At 41.1% G+C, this 12,417-nt stretch overlaps 1 protein-coding gene and 1 long non-coding RNA gene across 6 annotated transcripts in view; one reads left to right on the top strand and one right to left on the bottom strand.

The window, feature by feature from the left end:
• The window catches only part of ankrd29 (ankyrin repeat domain 29), a 110,361-nt gene extending 107,709 nt beyond the window's left edge, over nucleotides 1-2,652 (top strand). For all 5 annotated transcript variants that reach the window (XM_087986765.1, XM_043687599.2, XM_043687600.2 and 2 more), the window contains one exon: nucleotides 2,424-2,652. In XM_087986765.1, coding sequence (XP_087842891.1) covers nucleotides 2,424-2,504 — 81 coding nt within the window. In that variant the 3' untranslated portion in view covers nucleotides 2,505-2,652. The remainder of the gene's footprint in view (nucleotides 1-2,423) is intronic.
• LOC122548811 (uncharacterized) overlaps nucleotides 1-12,417 on the bottom strand; it is a 30,986-nt gene that overhangs the window by 12,617 nt on the left and 5,952 nt on the right. The window lies entirely within an intron of this gene.

The following is a 12,417-nucleotide window of genomic DNA, read 5'->3' on the forward strand; positions in this document are numbered from 1 at the left end:
TCATTTCAAGGTACTGGTCAACTTCTATGATGACTTTTTGTAAGTTTTAATCACTCTCTGGAATGTTCATTCTTGCAAACTGAAAAACTGATGCGCTGTTCATGGCTACATCAGAAATAGTTTGGTAGCAATTATAGGTGGTCTCCTTGGGATGGCTTAGGGGCTGAAATTTAAAAGTAGCAAGGAAGACACTATGGAGCAGGATCACTAAAATGAGAAGAACACTGAATTAGAGGTCATATAATGGACAGTCTACATGTATTTTACTCAGGAGGAGCAATATCTTAGACCAAAGTCTTCAATTCCATCCTCAAACCACAACATTGACAGCATTGGCTTGTGTCTATATAGGTCTGCATGACTCTCAACCTTCACACTACAAACTTCTTTCACATTAAAAGTTGAAATTCCAGAACTCCAATCCACAACTGTATCAGAGAGCTCACTGTGATTGTCTAGACACAGGAGGAAACCTTCATTCACAAGTGCCACAGGATATAAGAGCACTAGATTCCACCTACATAGTAGGCTTTCCCTGGATGCAGAATTATAGACTAGATACATTGCCTCATGTATTTCCCTCACCAGCTTGGCAAAATGGATTTCAATTCCTTAATTTATAGCTGATTTGTGACCATTGGCAGTGCAAATATGCAAATCTGGGCTTGCTTTTCAATTCTTGGCCCAAAGGCATTTCTGACCCACAGCACCCCAATCTCCACCACAGGTACTCCCAGTTGGAATGGCTTTTGAATCTGGTTTTGTTAAGCAGCAATTTTATCCACATCCAACCATTAAACCAACTGAGTCAACCCTCTCATTTTTTAAATATTCATTTGTGGCATGCGAGTGTCACTAGCTTGGCCAGCATATATTGCCCATCCAGAATTGCCCACTAGGCAGTTAAAAGTCACCTGCATTTCTGTGCATCTGGGCTCGCGTATAGGCCAGACCCGATAAGGACAACAGATTTCGTTCCTTAAACAGTATTTATTGAGAGTGGTCACCAATAGGTTAGCTTTTACTGATATCAGATTTCTCCATCTGCTGTAGTGAGATTCAAACCTATATTGCAGTAATATTAGCCTGGAATTCTGGGTTAAGAGTCCAGTGATATTACCCTGACACTACCACCTCCCCTTTTGTTCTAGCAACACATTCTCCATGCAAATTATAGTCAGGAGCTATCCAGAGTAATGGTAGAAGCTCTAATTTTCATTCTTTCAGATGGCTGACCAGGAGTCTTTCTGTCATGTATTCCCACTTAGTGTACATTGAAAGGAACTCCATTTGAATCCCCAACCTGGTTTTGTTACAATATGATCGTACTTTGCTCAAAAATCAAATCTTGGACATGGACTTGAACCTGAAGCTTCTGACTCTGAGGCAAGACTGTGCCTCAAGATCTCTAGGCCAGCTATAGAAACATTAAGTATTAAAATATTTGCTTTTGAAAGTAGAATTGGACATAGTTTTGAAGTTTTAAAAGGAATTGCAGGACTCTGAGGTAGGATTAATAGTATAGGTCTTTCAAAGAGCCAGCGCAGGTGCATTGGGTCAAAGGGCTTCCTCTTTGTTACACGATTCTACATGCACTGTGATAAATAACTGCTTGAATTATTACCTCCTTGTAGATAAAGGAAAAAACAGCTGAAGTGAAATGGAGTTATAAACAAACACAGAATGCTGAAGAAACTCAGCAGGTCTGGCAGCATCTATGGATAGAGAAATCTTCTAACCCTACACAGCCCAATTCTAGGTCCTTCCCAAAGAGAGAGGGAATGAGCCAGAAAAGGTTTGTAAGGGGCTCATAGGAGAGACATTACCAGAAGAAAATAGCCTATAATGGTTGGCATCAATTTTCCAAAAGAAAATGGATTATAGCCGTGCCAGCTGAGCAAGAAGCTTTAGAATGGACACAGGCATGACTCTTCACTGAGTTTTGAATGTCTGAAAGGACATTGCCAGGATAAAAGTCATGAATCTTTGTTTCTGATTGTATTGAAATTGTTCAACTGCTTTTTGTCTAATGTAATATAGTTTTTTTCTTTTTATATATTTTCATGTTCTTTTGTCAAAAGTATATTGACCACCTGTTGTGAATATGTTCAGTAACAGACCTCCATGGTAAACCGAAAGAAAAATAAAACTTTTGATTTATCAAGCCAGATTTCACTGTGGGATCTAACTTGGCCAGTATTACCATCAGCTGGGATTATAACAAAGGGAACAGGGTGTGAATGTTACTGAAACGATCTGATTAAATGGAGGTAAACAGAGAGACGGACCAGTCTGTGTCCATGTGGTAACTATTATACATTGACAGTACTAGATTCCACATGTATTCTTCCATGACCTCTAGTTCCTTCATGGAAACCTGCTGCACTGAAATATCAAGTCTCAGTTTGTACTTTGTATTTCAGGCAGAGGAATTGCCAGCAGATCTTACAAGGAATGATCGCCTAATCCAACAGCTTCAATCAAAACAAAGTGGAGAAAGCTGAAGATGTGGAACCAAACTAGGTTCAAGGCTCATTCTGACAAACCCATCAGAGTACAGTGAGAACTGTATAATGGCACCACTCTGACCAAGGTCACCATTCTTCTGGTTGTTCCATAAAAATTATTGAGCTATATAAAGGGTTTGTTGTCCATCTTTTTTTATATTATTGTATTTAATATTGGAAATTACATGTAATTTTAGCCTTTTTCCTGGTGCCTAAAACTTGATTGATTAAGAGCTGATGGGTAGAATTTCCTACTAGCCATTGGTGATGAAATTATAAACACTTCTGTCAGAAATAGCAAAGAAAAAACTATTCCCCGATATCTCCTGCTAACGGTCAAGTTTCCTACATAAGTATAATCTTAAAACAACAGCCATTCAATAGTTAATCAGTGGCAGTGTTGAAATGATAGTTTGTCATTTTAAAAGAAACCAGGGTTGAAATTTTCTAAGCCCCACACCACACAAGTATGTGCGGAAAGTTAGGTAAATTGTACTGAACTGAAAATGTGTCGCTGGAAAAGCGCAGCAGGTCAGGCAGCATCCAAGGAGCAGGAGAATCGACGTTTCGGGCATGAGCCCTTCAGGAATTCCTGAAGAAGGGCTCATGCCCGAAACGTCGATTCTCCTGCTCCTTGGATGCTGCCTGACCTGCTGCGCTTTTCCAGCGACACATTTTCAGCTCTGATCTCCAGCATCTGCAGTCCTCACTTTCTTCTAAATTGTACTGAACCAAATAACAATCTTTAAATTACTACTGTTGGATTAAACCAAAACTATTCTGAAATATTACCAATATGATTGCTTTGTTGGAAAATCCTCTAGGATTTTGAAAAGCATTTTTTGACAAAGTACCTTGATAGTATTAGAGTATCAGGGTAATTTGAGATGTCAGATGCAGGTTGTACCTGCCCTTTTGCACGTTGCTGCTGGCTCAGGTAAGAGTTGTTTTTTTTTTCTCAACTCTTTTTGTACTAACCCCTTGATTCCTTTAAATTTAAAAAATCTAGTAATCTGAACCTTAAATATACACAAACACTTAAATATACCAAACATCCTCAGCCCTCTGCAGTAGAGAACTCCAAACTGTCACAACCTGCTATATAAAGAAATTTCTCCTTTCCTCAGTCCTTTCAAAGTCAGTTAGAAATTTACTTATATTGTCAAACCAACACAAAAAGGGCAATCTCAGCACCAAAATTAAAGTCCCAAAGCCCAATCAATATTGGATCTCAAGTCTCATTACCACACATCCCCAAAAGTCCTCAGGCAGACATTGCAAGGTAGGGTGGGTTGGATATATGAGGGGCTGGGGTTGGTGACTGCAAGCTGACAAATATTATTGTTCCCCCAATTTCATATTAATATAAGTTTAGATGCTGTTAAAACAAAAATATATATGTTCTCTTCAGAAGCCTCTTCTTTGAATATGGCTACGGGGTCATTTACCTTAACTCGAGCACTGACACAGCCTTTAACAAAATCAAAATATTGTATACGCTGGAAATCCGAAATAAAAACAAACTGCGAGAGTGGCTCAATAGGTCTGGCAGCATTTGTAGAGAGAAAAACAAAGTTAACATTTAAAGTCCAATGACTTAATTTCTGAAGAAAAGTCATATTGGGCGCTCAACATTAACTCTGTTTCTCTGTCTGCAGATCCTGCCAGACATGATTTGGTTTCTTCGGCAGTTTCTGTTTTTATTTCTGATCAACCATTGTTTAACATCTCGTCTCTAGGAACACCACCTCTGACAGTGCAACAATCCCTTCAGGAGTGCGTCTTTCACTCAAATGTCAAGGTGGGACTTCAACCTATGACCCAACTTAAAAAGCCAATGCATTATTTGATATTTATATAATTCATAATAAAACTTACCTGCTTTTATTTGTCCCTGAATATGTTCAATATGTTTTAGATAGGAGTATTATTTAACATTCAGGTTATATGTTTTTGCATGTGATAGTTGAAGGCTGAGGTGGACAAAGTTAAAAATCTCTCCACACCAGGTTACAGTCCAACAGGTTTATTTGGAAGTACTAGCTTTCAGAGCACTGCACCTTCATCAGGTAGCTGTGGAGTAGGATCATAGTACACAGAATTTATAGCAAAAGATTAGTGTGGTGCAACTGAAACAATATATTGAACAAACCTAAATCGCTTTAAGTCTTTCATCTTTTGATATGGGTTGCAGGTTTTGGTTCATTAATATGTAAATCACAGAACTGTCTTAAGTTAACTTAAATGTTTTATTTTTTTAAAAAAAAAAGTGACATCTCAGCTCGGACAATGCATTAAAGGTGAGAGTTTAGGGTCTGTCTGTATCCCAATCTTGAGTCAGACTGCTTCTGTTTCCAAAGTAGGAATTTATAAAATGTCATGTGGATTGACTGCCTGCAGATTGTGTGCTCTTTGAGCAAAATAGAATGTATCTGCAAATACAATTCGGCAAATACAAATTCACCTCATAGATGCGTGTGTGTGCATGAGAGAATGTGTGCGCACGTGAGAGGGGGTGTGTTTGCATGTGCACATGCTTGGTAGAGGGCCAGTGTGACTGAGTATAAGCCTGCGAGGGGGGAGTGTGGGTGTGAGTGTAGAGGACGCATGTGTGTAGGGGAGAGCGTGTGTGAGAGAGAGGATCTGTGTGTGTGTATATGTGTGTGAGACTGTATACTGCAGTGGGGTCATCTGTAGTGTGACATGAACGCAAGGCCTCTGTTGAGGCCATCCTCATGGGTATCAAACTTGGCTACCAGCCTCTGCTCGGTCACTCTGCATTGTTGCATACCCCGAAGTCTCCCTTGGAGGATTGTCACCTGAAGATCCGAGGCCAAAAGTCCTTGACCACTGAAGTGTTCCCTGACTGGAAGGGAACATCCCTGTCTGGCGATTCTTGCACATTGTCCACTCATGCATTGTCATGGTGTCTGCTTCGTCTCGCCAAAGTACCATGTGTGTACCATGAGTATTGACATGGATACCTGGGTGAAGGGGGCTGAGGAAAAAAAGGGTGGGGATGGGGTGAAGACAGCTGGGAAGGCAATAGGTCAATGCAGGTGGGGGATGATGGTAAAAGGTTGGAGCGGACTGTAGAGTGAATAGATGGGAAGGAAGATGGACAGGTAAGACATTTCAAGAGGGTGCTGCCGAGTTGGAAGGCTAGATCTGGGATGAGGTGGGGAAGGGGACATTGACAGAAACTGGTGAAATTGATGTTGATGCCATGTGGTTGGAAGGTCCAGAGGTGGAAAGTGAGGCATTCTTCCTCCAGGCAGTGGGTGGCTTTGATTTGGCAGTGGAGTAGGCCCAGTACTTGCATATCCTTGTCAGAGTGGGAGGGGGAGTTGAAGTGGTTGGCTAAAGGGGCATGGGGTTGTTTGGTGCATGTGTCCCAGAGATGTTCCCTGAAATGTTCCACAAGTTGGCATCCTGTGACCCAGTGTACAGGACACCACATCAAGAGCAACAGATTTAGTAGATTGAGGTGTTTAGATGTGCAGGAAAGTTTTTGCCAGATGTGGAAGGATCTTTTGGGGACTTCGGAGATGAAGGGGTAGCTATGGGCTCCGGTTTTACGCCTCTTGTGGTGACAAGGGAAGGTGCTGGGAGTGGAGGGTGGGTTGATGGTAGGGAGGGGGGTGGGGAGTGTGGACCTATTGAGGGAGTTGAGAGAATGGTCTCTGCGGAATGCTGATAGGGGTGGGGAGGGAAGTATATCTCTGGTGCTCGGGTCTGATTGTAGGTGGTGGTAATGGTAGAGGATAATGCACTGTATCTGGAGATTAGTGGGGTGGAAAGTGAGCACTAGGGGGTTCTATTCTTGTGGTCGGAGGAGTGGGATTTGGGGGTGGAGGTGTGGCAAGTGGAGGAGATACGCTGGAGGGCATTGGTAGTCACGTGGGAGGGAAGATTACAGTCCTTAAAATCATAGGCCATCCCCTGTTCCTTGGATGCTGCCTGACTTGTTGTGCTTTACCAGTGCCACACTTTTTGACTCTGATCTCCAGCATCTGCAGTCCTCACTTTCTCCTCTATCATACTTAGTCAAATGCTGTCTGATGTCAAGGGTAATCACTCTCACCTCAACCGTAAAGTACAGCATGTTTGGACTGTTACATTCAAGAACCACTAGAAGGCTTAAGTGTTTAACAACAGCAAAAGCTTTTATTAAGGATGTGTTCACTTTACAAGACATCAAGCTAGACTGAGCTGTTATCCTCCAAAATGGCCAATGATATCATCATGAATCATGTGATCAGACCTTTAACATATCAGTCGAACGTACTTACACATATATCCCTCCCCCTTTACATCTGCAGCTCCTGCGATGAAAACATTTATAATCATATATCCAACAGTTCACAGAAATAGAAATAATAATTTACCATTTCACTGCCATTTGGATTTGCTTACCAATTTTTCTTTGAATGCAGTAGCATGAAGTATGTAGGCATAGTAGGTCAGTGTTGAATCATGTTTACCTCCTTTTCGCTTGTCTGGATCTGTATTGAGTCAAAAAGCATAGCGCTGAAAAAGCACAGCAGGTCAGGCAGCATCCGAGAAATCGGAGAATTGATGTTTTGGACATAAGCCCTTCATCAGGAATGTGGGACGTGCATTGAGGCAGAGTTGACAAGAGAATGTAATGTGAAGAAACCACTATTGGGACAGTGAGCAAAATGTGATAAAATTCATGCAGCAGTTTGATTAGGGGAAGCTGGAACGCTATTGCAATTGAGTAAAGGTAACTACAGAAACATGAGGGAAGAGCTGGCCAGAGTTGCTTGGAAGACTGTGGAGGTTGAGGCAACCATGGATGTCCAGGGAAGTCAATAGCATAAAAGCAAAAAAACGTATATAATGTGGTGAAGATTAATGGAAAGCCAGAGGATTGGGAAGCATTTAAAAACCACCAAAAAATAACTTTAAAAAAGTAATAAAGAGGAAGAAGATGAAATATGAGAATAAGCTAGCTAGTAATATAAAGGAAGATTGTAAGGGTTTTGTTTAGATATATCAAAGGTAAGAGTGAGGCAGGAATGGTCTTTGGACCTTAGGAAAATAAGGCTGGAGAAGTAGTTATGGGGAACACAGAAACAATGGAGGAACTGAATAAGTACTCTGCATCAGTCTTCATGGTAAAAGGCACCAGTAGCATACCAGAACTTCAATAGAGTCAGGGGTTAGAGGTGAGCGTAGTGACCACAGCTAAGGAGAAAGCTGAAAGGTCTGAAGGTGGATCTATCACTCAGACCGGATGGACTACACCCCTGGGGTCTGAAGGAGATAGCTCAGGAGATTGTGGAGGCATTGGGGCCTTTAATGAATCGTTGGAGTCAGGGATGGTCCCTGAGAACTGGAAAATAGCTAATGTAACACCTCTTTTTAAGAAAGGAGGGAGGCATTAAAAAGGAAATTATAGGCCAGTTAGCCCGTAAGATTGGTAAGATTTCAGAATCCGTTATTGAGGATGCGATTGTGGAGGACTTGGAAGTGCATGGTAAAATAGGGCTGAATCAGCACGGCTTTGTCAACAGGATGTTATGTCTGACAAATGTTTCAATTCTTTGAGGAGGAAATGAGCCAGTTAGATAAGAGATCCAGTGGACATGATCTACTTGGATTTCAAGAAGGAATTTAACAAGGTGCCCCACAGGAGGCTGCTAAGTAAGAGGTCGTGGTATTGTGACAAGGTACTGACATGGATAGAGAATGGGGTGACTGGCAGAAGGCAGAGAATGGGATAAAGGGCATGTACTCAAGATGGTATCCGGTGACTAATAGAGTTCCACAGGGCTTAGTGTTGGGACCACAGCTTTTCACATAATACACTAACAATCTGGATGAAGGAACTGAGGGCATTGTTGCTATGTTTGCAGATAACGTAACGATAGGTGGAGGGACAGGTGGTATTGAAGAAGCCGGGAGGCTGCAGAAGGACATGAACAAGCTAGGGAGTGGGCAAAGAAGTGGCAGATGGAATATAATCTGGGAAAGTGTAAGGGAAGAAGAATAAAGGAGAAGACTACTCTCTAAAGGGGGAAAAGCTTTGGAAATCTGAAGCACAAAGGCATTCTAGTCAGCCTCAGAATCTGACAAACTATTTACTTCAGTCAGTTTGAGTTTGATTTCTGCCCAATATGTTGGAAAATTTCTTCTGACAACATGTAAGGACAAATCCTCAGACTGACCAAATAACTGAATATTTAAATTGATACAAGATCTTAAGGGCACTGGTTCACCTCTTTATGTTTTTAGTAACATTTTTAGAGTTGCAGCACAGTGTGACTCCACTGCTCCTGATGCACATATCAGATATCAATGAACCACTACTCTAGTGTCCACCTCCATTCTTGCTGATTTGTCATTCAATAAGGGGTGATCCAGTATTGGTTGGTGTTGCCAACAGTGGTCAGTATGCTTAATAACAGCTCCTCTTCAACTGTAACTCTGACAACTCTGCTTCGGACTGTAAATCTTGGCTTTTCTCATGCCCTTTTCGTATCATGTAGATTTTCTTCCAACTCTTCCATTTCTGTACTTTTGCTCTGTTGTTTGTATTTCTTCCTCAAACGCAGCTGTTCAATGTGCCAATTTTTGTTAGTTTATGCATGCAACTTCTTTTATACCAGCAGTTTTGCTGCTGCGTGAAATATTCTTTTCATACCAATGGCAGTTTTAAGTCTGCGTTGATGCTCACCTCTCAGCCACCATTTTGTGTGCTCCCATGCTCAAGTTTAACTGGCTGCCAACAAGATTGCCATTTTAAATGCTTTCTTTGGGATTTGGTTATTTTCCATTAGTAATCTCTTCTGGATCATTGCACAACAATCTGTCTCTGACAGAATCATTTAGAGGATTTGCAAACTCACAGCATATTTAAAGACGCTAGAAGAGTGTTCTGAATTTAGAAATAGATTCACCATCATTCTGGTCGTATTTGTGTAATCAGAACCTTTCAGGAATTACCAATGGTTTTGGTAGAAAATGGTTCTGTAGGATTTCTACTATTTACTCATAAATTTTGGAATCTGGTTTCTCTGGCTGTACCAGACTCCTCAAAAGATTAAAATTATTCCCCCCACTAATACTAAGGAATGTAGGAACAACCATATATGCTTCAATTTTGATTTGGAGGAACTAGTGTTGGATTGGGGTGGACAAAATTAAAAATCCCACAACACCAACAGCTAACAAAATTGAAGCAAAGTTAAAAAATCACACAACACCAGATTATAGTCCAACAGGTTTATTTGGAGGCACTAGCTTTCGGAGCTTCAGGTGGATGAAGGAGCAGTGCTCCGAAAGCTAGTGCCTCCAAATAAACCTGTTGGACTATAACCTGGTGTTGTGTGATTTTTAAAATTTGCTTCAATTTTGTTAGCTTGAACAAAATTGTGTATGAGTTCCAGTTCTCTGTATTTTCATCACACAATCCAATGGCACTAAATTGTCCTGCCCTTTTTTATAAATGTTTAAATAGCAAGGGCTTGAAAATTTTGTACCATAAAAATTTTAGCACTACCTTGCTTTCTCCTGTTCAAAACCACAAGGCTGCCTTTTTCTTTAGAGTCTACACTCTGACTTCATAACACTTCCATCTGTATAGGGTACACTGTTTTTTAACGGTGTAATATATGGCGAACTTCTTCTGCACAATTCACTTTTCTTCCCTGGGGGAAATTCGTTTTTACCTACAGTGACTGTTCCGGTCATTTCTTCTTTTCCAAACAGCCTAAGAGATCTGTAGTTTTTTTAAAATGGATCAGCGGATTGTTCCAGCGGATCTTAAAGCAGTTTTTATCTTCATTGCCTGTTTCCTTCTCTACCAGACAGCAAACTGTTTCCATCCAAAGTGACATTGTGATATCATATGTTTAGACTCTGAAAGTGACAAATCAAATACAAGTACACAATATGGACCAAGATTGTAATTCAGTCAGGAGCTGTGGCCCTGGGGAGGACCCAAATTGTGTGTCAATTGGTAGGTTAGTACCGGGCAATTGTCGCTTGATAACACTGTTATTGATCTCTCCCATCACTTTGTTCATGACCAAGAATAGGCAATAGGACTGTACTTTGCTGGGTTGGACTTGTTCTGCTTTTGTGGATGGGACATATATGGATAATTTTCCATATTGCTGTGTAATGGCTAGCATTTAATTGAATATATCAAAAATATTAATAAAGCAATGATGGATTTGAACTCTCTTCCATCAAAATATTTTGAAGTTGGGGGTAAGTGAAAATACTAATTGTGCAAGTGAAGATTTCTGTTGGCTTAGAATATACTGTTGGCATTGCTCTGCATTTCAAACTATTCTTCCAGACAACTGAATTTAATTTCCATACCGTTGAGGCTACCCTGAAGAACTCTACTTCTCAATCTCCACCTTCACCTGATGCATGGTGATCCTTAGATTAAACCATCTTCAGTTGTCTCTCTCTAATGAGAGAGCAGCTCTGTGGTCTGGTAAGACTATGGCGACTTTACTTATTTTACGTAATATACTGTAAGATAGACTGATGGATTTAGGATATTCGTCAGCCATGACTTCAAACTCAGAGCGGTAGATGTGATCAATATGGATTTCAGTAAGTCATTTGACAAGGTTCCCCATGGGAGACTGGTGAGTAAAGTTAGATCTCATGGAATACAGGGAGAACTCACCATTTGGATACAGAACTGGCTCGAAGGTAGAAAACAGAGGGTGGTGGTGGAGGGCTGTTTTTCAGACTGGAGGCCTGTGACCAGTGGAGTGCCACAAGGATCAGTGCTGGGTCCACTACTTTTCACATTTATATAAATGATTTGGATGTGAGCATAAGAGGTATAATTTGTAAGTTTGCAGATGACACCAAAATTGGAGGTATAGTGGACAGTGAAGAAGGTTATCTCAGATTACAATGAGATCTTAATCAGATGGGTCAATGGGCTGAGAAGTGGCGGATGGAGTTTAATTTAGATAAATGTGTGGTGCTGCATTTTGGGAAAGCAAATCTTAGCAGGACTTATACACTTAATGGTAAGGTCCTAGGGAGTGTTGCTGAACAAAGAGACTTTGGAGTGCAGGTTCATAGTTACTTGAAAGTGGAGTCGCAGGTAGATATGATAGTGAAGGCGGCGTTTGGTATGCTTTCCTTTATTGGTCAGAGTATTGAGTACAGCAGTTGGGAGGTCATGCTGAGGCTTTACAGGACATTGGTTCGGCCATTGTTGGAATATTGCGTGCAATTCTGGTCTCCTTCCTATAGGAAAGATGTTGTGAAACTTGAAAGGGTTCAGAAAAGATTTACAAGGATGTTGCCAGTGTTGGTGGAATTGAGCTACAGGGATAGGTTGAATAGGTTAGGGCTGTTTTCCCTGGAGCATCGGAGGCTGAGGGGTGACCTTAGAGGTTTATAAAATAATGAGGGGCATGGATAGGATAAACAGACAAAGTCGTTTCCTTCAGATGGGGGAGTCCATAACTAGAGGGCATAGGCATAGGTATAGGTGAGGGGGAAAGATATAAAACAGACTAAGGGGCAACTTTTTCACTCAGACGGTGGTACGTGTCTGAAATAAGCTGTCCGAGGAAGTGGTGGAGGCTAGTACAATTGCAACATTTAAGAGGCATTTGGATGGGTATATGAATAGGAAAGGTTTGGAGGGATATGGGACAGGAACTGACAGGTTGGACTAGATTGGGTTGGGATATCTGGTCGGCATGGGCGAGTTGGACTGAAGGGTCTGTTTCCGTGCTGTACATCTCTATGACTTATTGTGGCAAAACACGCTAGAGTGTCTTAATTGCCCTAATGTTGCAGTTTATATAAAAATTGATTGAGACTGTATTTTTGCCCAGCAGGTGGAGCTGCTGTTGTAAATAGTCTGAATGGTACGTTGGATAATAAATGGTTTGAA

Source organism: Chiloscyllium plagiosum, unplaced genomic scaffold (assembly GCF_037043375.1).
Source record: "Chiloscyllium plagiosum isolate Xiang-an unplaced genomic scaffold, Cpla_swu_hap1 HiC_scaffold_4, whole genome shotgun sequence".
NCBI classification, from domain to species: Eukaryota; Metazoa; Chordata; class Chondrichthyes; order Orectolobiformes; family Hemiscylliidae; genus Chiloscyllium; species Chiloscyllium plagiosum.